The 18,442-nt window shown below is 43.5% G+C and overlaps 1 protein-coding gene across 8 annotated transcripts in view; it reads right to left on the bottom strand.

Annotated features, from left to right (window-relative positions):
- NSD2 (nuclear receptor binding SET domain protein 2) overlaps positions 1-18,442 on the bottom strand; it is a 112,857-nt gene that overhangs the window by 57,818 nt on the left and 36,597 nt on the right. For all 8 annotated transcript variants that reach the window (XR_009459684.1, XM_059721487.1, XM_059721490.1 and 5 more), the window contains exon 3: positions 7,052-7,217. Coding sequence is in view for 7 of the 8 variants with exons in the window: in XM_059721487.1 (XP_059577470.1) it covers positions 7,052-7,217 (166 nt within the window). In the remaining variant the exon portion in view is untranslated. The remainder of the gene's footprint in view (positions 1-7,051; positions 7,218-18,442) is intronic.

The raw sequence follows: 18,442 nt of genomic DNA, 5'->3' as shown, positions 1-18,442 counted from the left end.
ATTCAAAGTTAAGATTACATTCTCAAAGCTTAGGTATCATATATACTTCACTTCAACTCTGAAATTTCCTGGATTTTGCATATGATAGTATTCTTGAAAAGAAATGCATACACCAACCATTTACAAGTATCTTCTATTCCACCACCTTCATTTTAACCAAACTTGTTGGCACACTAGTCAAGTCTCTTATTTCAAGGTACAGAAAAGACTTGCAGTGAGATATCCTCCAACCCTACTCCCCAAATCACTGGTGGTTTTCTTCTCTAAGCTCTGGTGAAAGGAGGAGGGAATGCTTTAAGTCTATGGATAAGAAATACCAACATTAATGAGGAACCTTAAATGCGGAAAGGGAGAGGGAAATGCAGCATGCCTGAGATACCTAACAAACATCCTCCACCATCCTATCCCAACAATTTAAGATTTTAATGAGCTTGTATTGATGTCTTCCACTCCTAACTCAGGTTAAGGTTTGGCATAAACTCAAAAGAAATTCTGAAATTCCCTGTACTCCTGACAAGGCCACAGCATCCAACTTGTAGGTCTCCTCAAGGTCTGAAAATCTGGGGGTAGGGGCATGGTAGCATCATTAATTGCAGCTCCCCTGCTGCCAAATTTCCAGACCTGTGGGGAGTCCCGCAAGCCAGATGACATGCCTTACATGCAGGGTCAGGCCAATGTGTGGCTGGATCTGGCTATGCATGGTCTTGGGTCTGGTATGGACTGCCCTCACACCACTCTTTCAGCCCATGGGGCCAGAAGGTTGAGTGAGCACCACTGCCTTATTCTGATGGCCATCACTTCTGTTGTTAGTTTATATTTTGTCTTAACTTCAGTTTTGACAGGAAAAATGGTTATTTATTCTACAAGAAACCATGGTTCTTCAACACAACATCATTGTGGAAACAGCTGCGCATTCACACATACCTCATCTACACTAAAATAGAGTCTTTTGAACAGCAACTGTCCATTAGTCACACACACACACACACACACACACACACACACACACACACACACACACACACACACACACACTCTCACTCTCGCCCTCTCCTTTGCCTCCTCATGTTCTTGTATAAAGTCAAAGGATAAAATGGTTGCAACCTTCCCCTGCTTCCCTTCCAAATGAAAGCGTACAACAGCTGAGGAGTACAAACAGTAGAAATGAAAAAGCAGGTCATGGGGTCCACCTGATTACATCTCAATGGTCCATGGTTGCTGTAGTTTAAGTAAAGGTTGTTTCTTTTACTCATTATTTCCAACCATCCCTTTCCTCCTTCCACACCAGGGATGCTTTTTCCTTATTATTTTTATAACAGATGTCCCTTGTTTTATCTAGAAGGGGATCATACTGGGGTGTCTGTCAAGAGGTGAAATTAAGAGTTTCAGTTACATGAACTGAACAGGAATTCTAGTACTGCTTTCCCAAAACTGGTCTCTGATTTGGTGGCTAAATCCAAGATGAAATGCTAACAAAGACTAGTATCACAGTTTGTGTGATCACCTTACACTTCTGACAAACATATTTATGAACCAGACAGTGTTTTCAGTTCTCTAAACTTAATGATGGAGTGAGCCGTGATATTCAGTAAGAAAGGTAATGAAGAAAACAAGATGCACTGGACTGCCACACACTGTTAAACAGATGAGACAGACTGACATTTATAATGGCCAGAGAAAGAGAGAGAGAGAGACATACAGGAACTGGGTGGCTTGATTTGATTTGAACTGTTTGGTTTTTTCAATGGAATAAGATCTGGAAATATCCAGAGTGCAAACTCTTCTCTCAGGATGCAGAGTATCACTTGTAGAAGAAACCACAGAGATTGATGTAGATAAATCCCAAGATTACCCTGGAATAAATTTTGGGTGAGGTTTTAGCCCTATTATATTAATATAAATGCTGTGCAAGAAGGATCAACTACAAGTGTTTGCAATGCAGTTACTCTTCTGGACTGCACAACAGCAGCAGGAAGACCACTCAGTAAAAAAATAACCATGTTCAGTTAGGAAGATCATCAGGATGCTCTTGAGTGTCTCATTTGATCTGAGAATCCGGAGAGCTGGACAAAAGCATACAGGAGAGGCCTGGGGGACACATCCACAGCTGGATCACTGGTCAGCCAATGATCCAGTCAGAAGTAATATTCTCTCTCCTGAGATGGGCTGCTACTACTTTTAGGCGCTTAAGTTCAAAGAATTCCAAATGACGGTAACTTATACCGAAGATCAGAACCCACCACAAATCCTAGACCATCTAAACACATGCTCCACGATACCCAGGTCTAGGACAGGATTAAAACCCACATTATTCCTCAGGATAAAAGAAATAGCAGAAATCTAAGCCTCTTCCCTTGTATTCTGTCTTCTAAACAAAAAAAATGTGCGCCTGTTCATCAAAAAGTTAAAAAATGACAGCTTAGACTCTACCATGAGGTCTAACAGTTGGTACAACCCCCCCCCCCCCCCCCATCTAGATAAAACAAGGGACCTCTATTGGGGGGAGGGGGGGGGGGAAAATGCCAGAAGAAGGCGTGGCATGAAGCAGTGGAACCACCTTGGAGAATAAGGAAAAAAGGTATAGGTAGAAGCAATGAGTAAAAATAAATAGGGCAGATCTTGGGCAAAGACTTCAATGCCTAATATTAGCAGAAAAAGGTAAGTGGTGTCCTAAAGGCAAGGCAGGAAAGTGACTCTTTATGCTCCTGTCAAATCTGTTGCTTCTAAGAGGAGACAGGTTTGTTGAAGAAATATAAAACAGGTGTCTTCTGGAATACCTAGGTCCTTTCTAAAGTACTCTGGCTGTTGATGTGTGAGGTAGGACACATACCTCTGCTAATACTTATTTAGCTTAATATGAGGTCCTGGTATATAGCATGGCTTTTGAGCCTTTGAGGGGGATGAAGCGCTTCAGCTAAAACACTCCAGTTCCTCAAAGTGCAGGTCCCCTATAGTGGTTTGTGATGTGCGTGTATGCCAGACACCTAAAAGCCATGAGGCTCACCTCATCACAACTGGCACAGCCATCTACCTTTAGGTCAGTCTAACGAATCCATGGCAGTGGGTAAATACATTCTAGAAATCAAGCTCTTCTGCTAACTTTTGTAGGTTCTTCTTGCTATCCTGCAGGAGTTGGCAGGCAAGGAGCGATCCTTTCCCAGATAAGAAAGTTGTATATTACTAACAGGACCTGATACTACAGCTCTCTCTAGCAAACGCATGGAAATAATACCCTTTGCGTGTGTCCGAACTTGGAATTCCCATGCGCTGCCAACACAATGGGCCCTGATCTGGAACACAGAAGTGCTTGACAAGGACAAGTGCAAAGTCCTGCACTTGGGATGGAATGACTGCATGTACAAATACAGACTGGGGAACAACTGCATACTGCAAAGAAAAACCTGGGGATTACAGTAGACCAGTAGGAGCCAACCTTTTTGCTAGGCATGCCACAAAGTAACCCAGCTTCCTCCCTGACTGCCACTCTGATCCCCAAACACCTGCTTTGCTTTCTACTCCCTACTCAGAGCAGGGAGCACAATCTCCTCCTCTGCTTTCTATTCCCTTCCCTATCTGTTGCTGTCCTTCCTGCCCTCGATCTGCTGCGTGTCTCACATAAAGGTTGCCCATGCCACTTGGGCCACAGGCTGGCCATCCCTACACAGCAGACCACAAGCTGAATGAGCCAACAATGTGTTCTTGTTGCAAAAAAGCCAGCAGCACACTAGGTTGTGTTAACATGAGTGTCACTTGCAAACCACAGGAAGCGATTCTTCTGCTTTATTCAGAACTGGTGAGGCCTTATCTGGAGTAGTGTGCCCAGTTTTGGGCACACTTCAAGAAGTATGTGGACAGACTGGAAAGAGTCCTGTCCAGAGCAATCCAAATGACTGGAGGCCTACGAAGCATGGCTTGCTAAGACAGCCTGAAAGAGCTATTTAGTCTAGAGAAAGAAAGGCTGGGGGGATGGAAAGCAGGTGGTCATAACAGTCTTCGAACACCTGTATGGTGATTTAAAGACAGAATGGAGATGAGCCTTCTCTGTGGCTGTAGAAGACAGGACAAAGAAATGGTCTCAAGCTGCAGCAGGGGAAAGTTAGGCTGGAGATTAACTGTTCAGACTATGAACAGGCTCAAGCACCAGAACAGGCTGCCTAGAGAAACTGTGAACTCTCTGCCCCTAGAAATGTTCAAAAGCAGATTGGAAAGACAATTGGCAGGGATGGTTCTGTCCTGAGCAGGTAACTGGACGAGATGGCACTGTGAAGTCCCTTTCAGCTCTTCTTTCCTACAATGCTACTTCAAGGTTCTTTGGTATCTCTCACTTTGAAGTACAAAGAACAGAATACAGTTTGCCAGAGCCATCTACCTGATTTCAGGATCCTTTCACTGACACAGAAAGCTATTCTGACCAGAACCTATGCTGCTCAACATGCCAAAAACTTTATGGTACTCCCCTTGCATGAATATAGTGTCAATTCCAGGGTCTCTGCAATGTGACAGTCTTTGAATACTTTAACATCCATGGACTGGGATCAGCTGCTGGACACATGCAACAGTCTCCAGCAAGACTAATATAACTTAAGCAAAATGTCATGAAAGGCACTTTTACCCGGTCTCCATTCCTGGTAGAAAGACCCATCTCTACTTATCCCCAGAAAACAGTACATCAGCATAGATGCAGAGGTGTGTCTTTTCTTTGAGCAGCAATACCATGTAGCAGGGGGCAACAAGCTTTTAGTAATGCAGGCCATAATTTGTTACCAGCAGGCCACCTTTTCCCTCTGGTCCTTTCAGTGATAGTGAACAGACGCTGCAGTGAGGGAAAACCAGCCCTTTAGATAGATTAGGGCTGAGGAATCAAAATCAGCAACCATTAGCAAAACAGACTGGAACACACAGGGACTGGCATGCCCTTGGTAAAATGTGGACTGCATCAGACCTTTGCAGGCCAGATCTGGTCCAAAGGCCACAAGCTGCTGAATCCTGCTATACGGTGGACAGAGCACATGACCAGGATGTGACTACCCCAATACAGAAGACATCTCTTTCATTTGCTCTTTGTGGAATTAGTCTATTATCAGACTACCATGGACTGGATGCAAATAACTTAGGACTGATACAAGATATTGTAGTTTGGGCAGAGCACTTGGCCTAACAATGAAGAAATGTCAGTGGGGAATATGACTTATAGTGGGCCATCTCATCAGTGAAAAACAAGACAAAAAAGACAAGCTTTGTCAAGGTGAGCCCTTAAAACCGAGTTTATATTGCTAAACATAGTAGTGGGTCAGGAAACTGCTGGGTTCTGTCCCACTCTCACAGGTGCAAAGAGGAAACCAAGGGAGAGATGTGATCCCTAGCGCACTCAAATCCATGAGAAGAAACAGGATAACTGGCATGATCTGCCAGGGCTGTGCATGTAAGAGACTCTGTACTTTTAATGGAAAAGATTTTCAACTTGGTTCTCTCCCCTCCACCACCTAATCAGGAGGTAAGCACTGTAATAAGTAAATTTGTTTTGTGAACTGAATGGCACCTCATTTCAACAAGTTTTGAAGGGGGCCCTTGAGTCTCAAACAGTTGAAAACCATTCCTTGACTACACAAAAAGAACAAACTTTTTCACTGGCATGCTTTCCTAATCCTTAGTTTACATTCTCAAGATCTCTCTTGGTACAACAAAGGACCAGATCTTCTCTCTGTATAAAATGATTTCCTCTAGGAACGATTTCATATCGTATAAACTTGATAGCACGGATGCCCCATAGAAACATCAGGTTTTTCAAATGTAGCTGAATCAGCTAAAATTTGGTACTGGACAAAGACCTGAGCTTGGGAACTCCCCATAAACTAGAAATAAGGAGGAAAAACACATAACTTGCTAAAGAGGGATAAAAAACGATAACAATTTTTTCACACTCCTTGAATCCTCCTGTTCTCACCCTTTTGGACCCTCCCCACCCCTTCAGATTTACTTGAAGCTCCAGAGAAAACTTTTACTTCCACATCAGTTCTGAGGCTAGCAAATCCGTGGATTTAAGAGAAGAGCCAAACCTGGGGCCACAATGAAAAATAATATGCAATCTTAACTAGAGAGTAGGGGTGCACCGATAAAGATTTTTTTTGGACAATACAGATTATTAACCAGCCATATCAGCCGATACTGCTTCAACTGCCAAAACGCAGCCCCACAGCTTGTCTAGCCGGTAAGTCTATGGGGGGGGGAGGGAGGGAGGGAGGGAGAGGAAAGGGGTGTGGGAGGCTGAAAAGAGGCTCCCATGGGGAGGGAGAGAGTGGGGCTAGGGCTGGGGCAGGTGCTGCCTAGCCAGGGAGGGGGGTGCAAGACAGAACTGCAAGTGGCTTGTCCAGGGGAAATGAGGGGACAGGGAAGGGGCGGGGCAGCTCCTCACTGCTGCACGCACCCTGGGGGACGCATGGGGGGCATGTATCCCCCCAAATTTGTGTGCAGGGTGAGGGTGGGCTGCACCCACCCTCACAATTAAGCAAGCTTTTCATTCCATCCAGGAAGAGCACACACCAACTGCTGAAACTTCCTTAGCCTGATGAAGGGTTTTTGAACTCGAAAGCTTGCTTAATAACTATTCTCCAACTATTTGGGTTGGTCTAATAAAAGATATCAAATTCACCCAAGGAACCTTGTCTGCCTACTAACCACCAGTGAAACTTAAGTCATTTATCATTTCTAAAATGCTATTAATAAGCTTTTAGAAAAGTTTACATTGAATGCACTCATCTACAATACCCCTGAAAAAAAAAAAAAACCCTGAAATATAAAGGTCTCAAAAAAAGTTCTGATTTTTAAAAAAGGGACAAAGTAGCCATTGGCAGTTAATTACTGTAAGACTCTATATGAGGCCACCACAAAGTGAAAACTATTTCAATCACCTTCTAGACAACAGACTGGTATGAAGATTTCATTTAACATATCAAGATTTCAGAATGTACTTAATAAAGTTCTGAATCTCCCAGAAATTAACATCTCCACACACTTGAAAGGAGGAAAGATGTTTGCAGCAACTGAAACATACCTTTTAATTTAGTGTAGGAATGAAGAACAGGATCAGCTGAAACCATACATGGCCACCATGGGAAACCAGACACTTTTGACCAGACTAGATCCCCTATATTGTATTTCAATAGATGGACTTTGTCTTCTTTAACTGTAATTTGAGTTGCATCTCTCTTCACAGAAGTCTGGAGAAAAAAAGAAAGGAAAAAAACCACTTAGTATATTTCCCCTTCAAATCTTGTACCTTGATTGTTTAACATCAAATAAGAAATAATTATCTAATACTGTTTAAATTATTATGTTTAAAGTAAATTTTAGTTATTTGACAAAGGCAAAATGTGGACAACAGGCCTTGGAAAGTAGGGTAAGGGGGGGATGAAATTGTATGGCAGATAAGAAATCAATGTTTGTTCCTCAAAAGAGTAAATGGTCAGTATTTCATTTGCATTCAAAAGATGGCTTGCAAAATTGTTTTAAATTGTGTTTCTTGTCCTAATGGGGAGGAGGATGTTCCTCCTTTCATTCCTGTTCTTTTTAACCTTTATAAATCAGTTCAGGGTCATATTTGGTGTCCCCTTCATTTTGCTGGATCTTCTTTGGGATGTCCACTGTGAGCTCCAGCACCTTAACTGGCAGTACAGGTGAAAGAGTTGGTCTTCCTTTGTATAAGATGTTACTAAAGTATTAATGAAAATGTTTTATATTAGGGTAGTCAAACACATGGCCTGCAGAATTGTTCCATCTGGACTGCATGAAGCGAAGAGTACGGCCTGCCACAGAATACAGGCCCCTGATGGATATGGCCTGGCGGCAGCAGGCCCTCCCCTCCCCATGCAGTGCCACCCAAATACAGCCCTGCAGTGGTGCATGCCCCCAGATATGTGCCTCTGCCCAAGTGTGAACCCACTGCAGCTGCTGCAGGTTCCATGGTTCCAGCCCAGAAGCCCCGGTGATCTGAATCTGACCATGGGCCTAGGGAGAGATTGACTCCTGCATTAAATGGTTTTAAAAAAAAGAGTTTACTTACTACGTTACTAGTAAAAACCCAAGGATAATGTGGGTGTATAATGGCAACCGAATGGCAAAATGGCTGCCCAAGCTATATGTATGCAACCAAGAAGGAAACTACACAACAGTGGCAAACACCAAAGGCAGCATTGTGAAATGCACTCATTGCTTACTGGTCCGTACCACTTCTCTACATAGTTGTAAATGAGCATGGCACACAAAAATTGTATTATTTCAAAACCTGTTATTTTAGAAACATCCTCATACATTTCAAACTACATGCATTTGTCAAGGGATGGATATATGACAGAAACCTGTTTGTTTCCCTTTATCAATCACTTTCGACAGCTTTGGAAATAAAAGCCTTGCAAAAGTCCAACTAAAATTCTAAAGCTATTAAAAAAAATTAGAAAAGCATATCAATATTTCCATTTTAATGGTTCTTTACCAAGCTAACTGCAAAGTACTTCAAATGAAAAAAAAAAATGCTTCCTCTCTTACCACATATGCACGATTCTGGATTTGCTAGATCAAGCAGAGTCCAGTAACACAGACATCAACCTTCATTCAAATTATTTTGATAGTTTATTTCTGTGCCTTATTTTTACTTCATTAGAATTTCATATTTATGATTATATTCACTATCACCAGAAAATGCACAGAATTACTGCACTGCATTCTTATATCCAGTGTTACAGATGCAATTTAAAAAAACTACTTACATTTTGATCCATATTGCTAGTTTTCGGATATTATCTAATAGTATCAATATCTGGCAGTAATATAATAGTACTTTCTGACTTTAAAAATCTGAGTATTACTAACTAACTTACAATAAGAAATAAATCATCTAATAATACTTATAGGTTGCATATTTAAAGTTAATTTTAGTTATGTGACAAAAGCAGACTGGGATAACAGACCTGGAGAGCATAAGGGGCCAGGGAATGACATATGACTCAAGAAAGCAATGTTTGCTCCTCAAAAAGAGTAAATGATCTCAAAAGACTGCTGATTAATAAGGCATGACCCTGAGCACAAACATTAAAGCACCCTGAAACATCATATTCACATTGCAATTATGATATTCAAAACAAATAGTTAAAAGATGTTCAACTAGGAAACAATGTCTACATCTTATAAATTATGGGAAGAAAGGTCTTCCCCTATTTTTTTAAGCTGCTCCTAACAAACATGAAGCTGTCATTTACTTATGAAACGGTTACTCATTTTTCGAGTCAGCTTCTTTGGATGATTTTAGGACCAATTTTTTGGGCTATGTGTCAAACAAGAACCAAGAGTCAAGCAGAAATAGACAAACTTTCCTCTGTGGCCGCAAGGGAAAGGACAAGGAACAACGGTCTTAAATTACAGCAGGGAAAAGCCTCCGTTCACTATTAGGAAGAAATCTCTAGTGAGGGGGAAGAGCACTGGAATCGGCTTCCTGGAGAAGCTGCAGAAATCTCCAGCCTTGGAAGATTTCAAAAGCAGTTCAGATGGACATTTGCCCTGGGAGGATCCTAGATCGCCTGAGGTCCTTACATCCCTTCTTTTCTCTGGTCCTATACACTCATTTATCAAGTTTTCCAGTCCTCCTACAGATGTGTAAGCTGGTCAGTTTTAGTTTCCTGTGAGCATGATTCAACTCTGGAAATCTTGGAAGACTGGAAACTTTCTAATGGAAATCTTTCAAAATGGGATTAACCAAAAAACTCTTCTGAACAGTTAAGCAGAACCTGAAAATTACAGGGAAGCATGCTCAGAGAGATGAATGAAGTGGCAGCTCAGTCAAACTCAGCTTCTTCTTATCTGGGTGGTTCACAACCCACATAGTTTGCAGCAGGTTGCCAAATTAAGAATAAGCCACTCACAGCTGCTTGCTGAGGTCTTTACTTCAAAAGGCGCTGCTCTGTGGATCAGCTGGAGCACAGCTGGGGTCCCATGCAGCTGACCAGAGAAGTGGCACGTTTTAAGGTAGAACAGCTTTCACAACCAGCTGGTGCACCTGTGTGGTCTCACACAGCCGCCTGCTACAATTCTGCTTACATTCAGTAAGGAAAATGGTTTAAGGGCTGGGGTGCATGACTTCTGAGGAGAGGCTGAGGGAACTGGACTTATTTAGTCTTGAGAAGAAAAGACTTAGGGGGCGCTTAATAGCAGCCTTCAACTACCTGAAGGGGAGCTGGACTGTCTTCTAGAGGTGCGCCAGATCAGTACCGATAAAAGGAAAATTGACATTAATCGACAATCAGCTGTTTTTGGACCAGGAGCTGGGGCAGAGTCATGATCCCCTGCCTGCTCACCCCTGCCCAGAGCATGCAGACTGCAGATACTAGCTCTGCCCTGGCCCCAGACCAAGCTGCTCCTGCCGCAAGATCCCAGTGGCTCCGGAGAAGACCCCTACCCTGCTCTGCATCCTGCCAGAATAGCTGGGGGCGGTCTCCATGGCAACCCCAGCCTTGCACCATCACAACACAGGCATCTCCATGAAGACCAGCCCCAGCCACGCGGGCAGGGGCTGCTGGGAAATGGAGTCCACTGCCAGCCTGCAGGCTGCCCATCCCTGTTCTATGATATGCCTGATTAGTTTGCAACCTCTTATCTTCACAGGGAGGCTAGTAATCTAACTACATGAAATATCTGGCTCTTCTAAGGCACCTCTATATATACTAAGGGCGAAAAAGTGCCAAGAATTCTGGCATGAGTCAGACTAAAGGCGCAAGACTCCCATGAGAAGCACATGAGTGTCTATCACTAGTGGACAACCTTTTTAGCAGGCGTGCCACAAGTTAAGCCCTGCCCTTCTCCAAGTGCCACTCTGGCCTCTCCCCACTCTGCCACCCTCTCCCCGTAAATCGGAAGCTGGCCACTCCCAATCTATCGCATGATCTACACAGCTCACTGTAGCTAAACTTTAAATTGTTTAAAATAAATTCATGAATGCAGCAGTGACAAAATATTGTATTAAAGTACGTCATTGTAACACTTCTTGTAGGAAGTAACCTAAGTCACAATACATATTTCTGGCATAAGCCATTTCTGTAACTTAGTTTCAACTGAACAATTTTAGCTTAATACTATTTTAGCTTGAATCTGGTATTCAGGTGATTACATTGCTGCAAGGAAAGGAATATTTCAACTATAAGTCCACTACTACCCAAGGTGACTTTTTTTTTTTTTTTCAGGTCTTTCCGTGGACTCCTGTTTCACTGATATCATGAGAATGGCGATGAACTGTGTATATGTCCTATCTGCTTTTCAAAAAAAACCCTTTTTTTTTTTAAATTGGCAATTTTAATAACTGATTCAATGAAATACTGAAGAGAAACTTGTTTTAAATTTTAAAGAATACTAGAAGAAAGTCATATACGCAGATTTAGCCCTTAATTTCCAACCTTATTAATTTCATTTTGCATAGTATTCTAACACTAATGCACCATCCAATTCCCTACCAGCATGCTAGCAATTGCAACAAAAAACAGCTTACACCCGACTCATTTGTACTCTCTGCACTGTTTCAAGTGAGGGTATCAAACATACAGCTGTGGCACGAGGCCCACTGGGCTCCAAGAGGGGCCTAGGCAAGAGGGGACAATGCCAGCAAGCCCAGCTGACAATGTGTGTTGGTGGCAGCTGAGGGGGTGGGGAAGGGGAGTGATGGCTGCATTAATTTCTGAGGCTGCCACTGCATTCAAATCTGGTCTGTGTAGGTGAGTTTGATGCCCCTGGTTATATTTAAAGAAAAGCTGCTGTAAATTGAAAACCAAACAGATTTAAAAAAACTCATTATTTTGTACTTCTCTTACTTGTTCCCTTATCTAGCTAGATATTTCACCCTCAGGGGTTTCTCATGTTAGCCTTGGAGGGGCTTGATTCCTCCAGGTTAGGAGCAAGAGATTTTTGCCTAATGTTGCTACTAAGACAGACTGGGCTGCTCTAAACACTCCCCATGGGCTCTACTGCTCAAAAATTTGTCTTAGTACTTCTACCAAAGCCAAGAGAAAAAAGCAAACATCAAACTCTAGTGTCAGAACACCTCTGCTTTGTGCCAGATATCAGGTCAAGCCCCATAGCTTTCCTGACAACGAGGAGCTAAGCCACAATTAAATGTCCCCCTCCCCATCAATACTGCTAGCTAGTTTGTCAATTATCTCTTGACACGGGAAGACAGAAAGGTGCACTAGAGGAAAATGCCATGACCTTCTCTCCTGAGAGGAAAAAAAGATAGCAGGCATAATTATTTCTCTTCTGCTTTGGAAAGGGTACCATTGGCTTCTCTGACCCACTAGAGCTGGAGGGAATTATATAACAGGACAGGTGAGGGAAAGGTAAGAGGATGATGGGGGCCTCTTCTATTCTGAAAGTGCTGCAGAGTTTGTCAGAGGGCCAGCAGAGATCTCCTTCACCCCCTCACTGAGTGTTTTAAAGAAGCCTTTCGGTTGAAAAGTGCTTGGGTTGCTTTTAAGTATATTCTCTCACAAAGGAAAACTGGGAGCTATTTCATTACAGCTTTCCGCTTCACTGTAATTGTGCTACTTTAAAGGGTAGCTTTTGTAGGAAACAGCTAGACTGGATGAAAGACAGGAAAGAACTCAAAAGTAAACGCAATGGTTTTAGATTCCCTCTTTCCTACCACTTTTTTCAAATACTTCTTCACACTCCTCAAACTCAGTATATGGATAAGAAAAAAGTACAGTAACCACATACCTTGGAGTAGCAGATGCACTATCTAGGAGTGCACTGATAGAGATTTTGGGTGCTGATACCAATAGCCAATATTTAAAGAGGCATATGGGCTGATACAGCTGCGTGCAGCTGATAAGTCTGTTGTGGTAGAAGGTGGGAGAAGGAAGGGTGTGTGGGGAGGGGGCAGATCAACACCCCCTGCAATGAGGGAAAGGGCAAGGGCAGGCGCTGCCCAGCCGGGGCAGAGCGGGGCACAGGACCGAGCCGGGGCTCGGAGGGGGGGGGGACGGTTCCCACTGCTGCTTGCACTCCAGGAGGGCACAGGGAGGGGAGGGGGAGGGGGGCATGTGCCCCTAGTCCTGTGCTGGACAGGTAGGCTGCAGCCCGGGTTGCGCTGGGCTCTTCTCAGCAGGGGCTGGGCTCGGGGGCTGTAGCCACCCCACATTTCACCATAGCTCCACTCCCAGTGCTACCGTGTGCCCGGAGCAGCCCCAGCTCGACACCCCACCTCCACCCACATGGCAGGAAGAGCCAAGGCTGCACCAGGTGCGTGCGGCAGCACTGGGAGCAGAGCTACAACGAAATCTGCTGCAGCCACCTCCGTAGTCCCCTTCCCAAGCCCAGCCCCTGCCGAAAGGAGCCCACAGCCCTCCCCACTGCAGCCCACCCACCCCGTGCAGATGCAGGGGCACCCCCACATGCCCTCCCGGGGTGGAAGCAGCAGCAGCAGGAGCCATGAAAAAAAAACATTCAGCCATGCCCACAATCAGACTATCTACTATAATTTAATAACACAGCATTATAAGTGACCACCCAAAGCACAAACTTACTAATTTCAAAATGTTTGTGTGCAAAATATAGCAATGGGTATGTTTGTTTGCTTGAGTAGATCATTTCCATTTTTACTGTTACTGATGGACTTATGCAATGATTTGCAGAAGGATGTCTGTTAGAGACAAGGCTCCTTCCCCAAGAGCCATCCTACAACTTGGTCGTGGAGATAAAGGGGGTTCATATCTGGAAGAATCACTCTCCCCTTCTCATGGATAAGATCTAGGATTAAAAGCAGAGCCCTCAGGCTGCTCACAAACAGCAGAGGTTCCTGGCACCAAAATTGTCTCAGCCATGTGGAGGCTACCAGGGTTATCTGAACTGAGTTCTGCCTCACCTCACCAAGTACCCATGGGTTCAGAAGTCTCGATGGAAAAGTATCCAGCAGGGTTTTTGATGACAGAATAACAAAAGGTACTGGCAAGGAACCTGGACAAAATCTCAATGGGGCAGGAAAACTGGAAATTCTTGCTGACTTCTGATACAAGCAAGTCTATTATTTGATTACTCTAAGCTGCTAAGATGGACCAAAGAACCAAGCCCGTAACCTCCCACTCCTGGTATAGGGAGACAACTCTGCTGAGACTGACTGTCTTGGGATTCTGAAGATGAGGCAGGTGCGCCACGAACAAGTGTTTTCTGATGTCAGAGGCAGCATCAGAGGAAGACCATTTTCCCTGCACAGAAGGATGTACCTGGCCCACTTTTCCTGTTAAGAAAAAGTTTATGATAATGTTACTTAGCATGACCTGTATAAAAAAGCCCTGGCTGGGATGTTGTACTTGGGGATGGTCCTGCTTTGAACAGGGGGTTTAACCAGATGACCTCCTGAGGTCCTTTCCAACCCTAATTTTCTATGATTCTATGCCCCTGAATATAACAGAGGAAGGCATGGATGCTCTCATCACTGTCCTTACTTTCAATCTTGCCTCGTCTGGTGTCCAGACAGCCTATGCCTTAAAGTCATTGCCATAAGCCCCCCAATCTAAGAGTGGCATCTGTCATGCACCCCAGGTGGAGTCTGGCATGTACTGGGTACAAAAGTACAGGACTACTGCAAAACCCATTTCCTAAGTGTGACAGGACTTTTCTACTGCCTTCAAAGTTAACAGCTAGAGCACCTCCTGCTGTCACAGAAACTCATAAGCAATTTGGAGCAGGTAGCAAAACTGAATGGTGTGATATAACTGGTAAGAGTATAAGATAGGACTGTAGTCCATTGTGGTAGTGTCCAGAACCCATTGATCTGAAGAAACAAGGGCCAATGGAGACTGTGAGCAGGCCAGGCAGTTGTGAAAGGTCGTGGGAGGGAAGGGAAGGAGGTCAACACTGCACAGGACAAACAGTCTCTCTGAACTGTACCAGCAGAGACCTTGCCTGTAGCCTCAAATGTATGGTAAAAAAGTTGATGCAGCTGTGAAATGTTTGTACTTAAAGAATAGTTGACATTTTCTGGGTATTTCTAAGGATCTATGCGTCAGCAGAGAAGCAACAGAGTAGGAAAGAAAAATATCCATGAGTGGAATGACAAACTTTCATTTCCTCTAAGGAGTTGCTAAATAAACTTTAAGGCCACATCCAGACATACAGGGGCATGCACTTGCAGCTGCACAAATTACTGTGGCACATGCTCCTGCACCTGTCCTTCGTTGCAGGACAGGCAAACTGCCCTTGCCCAGCTCCTCTTGGCTCTTCAGGCAGGGGCTGCTGGGGACAGCACCAGTGCTGGCCCCAACAGTCTTACCTGGTGGCCTGGAGCAGCAGGGGCACAGTCAGGCAGCACAGAGGCCAGGCCAACAGCCAAAGCATTTCTCTGAATGACCCAGCCTCCGTGTGTACCAGCACATGCCTGTTGTGCATGTTTTGCACTGTTTTTTGTGCTAGTTTTTTTATTTGTTTTGCTTTTTAAATTTTGGCCCCACGCTGCAAATTTGCAGTGCAGGGCACATTTTAATATTCAACATGTGCAGTTTGTGATACCGCAAACCGCACACCCTTTGCCCTTCTACAACAAGGAGTCCACAGCGTTAGTAATTTGCTCATAGGCCTGAAAATTATACCTACAAAAAGAGTCTGATCATTTGCAATTCTGAACTGGAGACTAATGGAAATGTACGATTTTCTTCCAAGCAGGTCCAAACTCTTCAGCTGTCTCTTTTGGGGTTGAGATCAACTGCCTTTCTTTCTCATTGACACCAACAACAGACAGCGTAAGGGGAACTTGGCATGGGTTTTTATGTGGCATGTCTTTATAGGAGAGGCAGACTCCCTGCCTACCTTGCTATTTGAGCAAGAATACCTTTGCAGGCTAAACTATGATATGGACTACCAGTTAGTATCGAGGAAGTCAAAGAACCTTCAGAGGCATTTGAAGGATCTGGACCTTGTAACATATCAGGTCCTAAAAGCCCCTATAAATTCATCTGATGGAGAAAAAAGAAGAGGCATAGTCAGACAACATCAGTTTCCATGGATAACCCTGTCTCAGATCTGGATCACAGTCCTCTCAATTTCAGTACCTAACAAGTGGCTGCCCAAAGAGACCTAATATGTCAAAAATGAACAATGCGAGACCTGAATTATCCTCCAGCTTGAGGGATTGGTGGAGGAAGGAGGGAGCCCAGAAACGCCAAAGGCCAGTAAAGTTGCACTGTAAAAGCAAGAACCATGAGGACACGGTTAGGAACCAATCAGGCCTGCATTAAATACAGTGGTTTACTGACAGCCCAAGATAGCAGTGCCGTTTAGTGCAGTTAAAAAAAGAAAAAGGCAACTGTGACATGAGGGAAGGCTCAAAAAGGGCAGAAGCCCCAATAAAGGAAAAGAACAAGTTGAGAAAAAATAATTCTCTTTAATGAAAGAAACACCAGCAACAAAGCAGAAAGCTATATTAATTTTAAGAAGTCCTTCAAATAGAAGGGTATTGAAATGTTTGTAAGACCACAAAGGCAAGAAACATGCTCTGTCCTGTAAGCAAGGAAAAAAACTGGAAAGAAACTGAGAAGCAGGTAGTATGCACCACCCTTTATCCTTTTGGCATTGGACATGAGAAGTGGCGCTATAGTGCATCCTCTAGGTAGGCCAAAGGGAAAAAAGAATCTCCAATGAGATGCTCAAGGTGCATGCACACTGACAACAAGGACAATTATTCAAAACAAGAACTAGTTTGTTGAAATAATGAATAATCTTTTGATGGCAATAGCCTCCTCTGCAGACAGAAAAAAAGTCTCCATTTGATTTTTATTTAGTCAAATGAGAAAATATCTTTGGAGCTGAAAAAGCAGGAAAACTTGCCTCTTCCAGTCTATGAATAAAAATAAGGAAGAGAAGCTATGAGCTCCACTAAACTTTAAGGAGTTGGAAGGCCAACCTAAGTAACTTAAGAGATTTTTCAAAAGACAAACTTTCACTGAGACTCTTGAGATTTGTCCTATGCTAACTAGAAATATAACCAGTTTGAATTTATTCAACAGTTAATCCCACCATTCACTAAATCATTTTGTTATATGAAACATGTATTAATAAGAAAAGATGACATATCTAAAACATTCAGTCATTTTATATACTTCTGTGTACTTAATGAAATTCCAGTTATCATTATAATGCAGCTCCTTGACAAGTCATAATCAAGACGTTAATTATCTAGTAAATCAGCGGTTACCATTTTCCAACGCACTAAGATGTAAAATTAATCCAATCTGAAAATATTAAAAGTATATACTTGCTTAAATAAATGTATATAATAATAGTATATCCTCCTAGGTAACAAATTCTAAATTCAGTGTAAAGACTACATTTACTTGTAAATCTATATCTATATATCAACCAGTTAAAATGTACTAAAATTATTTTCTGAAGAAAGGGGCAAAGGGAAAAGTTGATTAAAATTGATAAACTAAAGGCTTTTTAGTGGTGATTTAAATTGCATTTAATTAATTCAAGCCAGCCTACTTAAAGTAAATTGAAATAGAAAGGAGAGACCCATAATTCCAACAAGATGGTATAACATGGGAATATGCTATTGCATTAATATATAGGAAAAGCGTGCAAAAGCAAGAGGATGGTACAAAAACAAGGCAAGATCTGTATTTAAGAGGTTATGTACTCAAGGAGAATTAAAGGACAAATAATTTATAGACTGCACATGTGAGGGATTCTTTGGGGTCTTGAAAAGTCTGTCTGTATCACAGCAATAGAACCTTATGGCAAAGGTAGTGTCAACCAAGTGCTCCCCACCACTTGAGTCCATAGGCAAGGCAAGACTGAAGCTCATCAGAAAGGCTGCTCAGGACTCACCTCCAGAGCTCAATCTTCAATCCTCAGCTACTGACAGGCCTGACAGCAGGCACTAGGGACAAGCATGAAAGAGCCCAGCCCTACTGGTGAACTTCCAGGTTTAGAGAGTGCCTCTGGACTTCCAGGAGGGGAGGGTCCCATCTTTCCCAGGACCCATCATGCAGCTGCATAGACAACCTCTAAATCAAAACTGAATATTCTTCTGAAATGCATGCTGTATATCATGGGTGGACAATTATTTCAGCTGGAGGGCCACTTAATGAGTTCTGGGGAACTGTCAAGCGCAACATCCATCTCTGTCTCCCTCTCTCTTCTCCTTCCTCTTTTCTGTCTCTCTTTTCCTCTGTTGTGCTCTCCCCTCCCCTCCCCCCTCCAAAACCCTACAGAAGCTGTAGCTCCCCGCAACGCTCAGCTGTGGACCCAGGCAGGAGCTCCTGGCGCACCAGGTGACTGACAGCCTCAGCTGTGGGCATAGCCAGCAGAATCCAGAGTCCTGACATGAAACCTACCGCAGAAGCTCCTGCCTGGGTCCCCACAGCTGAGTGTCAGGGCTCCTGGCAAGCTACAGCTTTGGCCGGGTTTTGGAGAG

The sequence above is a fragment of the Alligator mississippiensis genome, chromosome 2, assembly GCF_030867095.1.
Source record: "Alligator mississippiensis isolate rAllMis1 chromosome 2, rAllMis1, whole genome shotgun sequence".
NCBI lineage: Eukaryota > Metazoa > Chordata > Crocodylia > Alligatoridae > Alligator > Alligator mississippiensis.
Note: the sequence above shows the minus strand (reverse complement) of the source record. Positions and strands in the feature narration are given on the sequence as shown.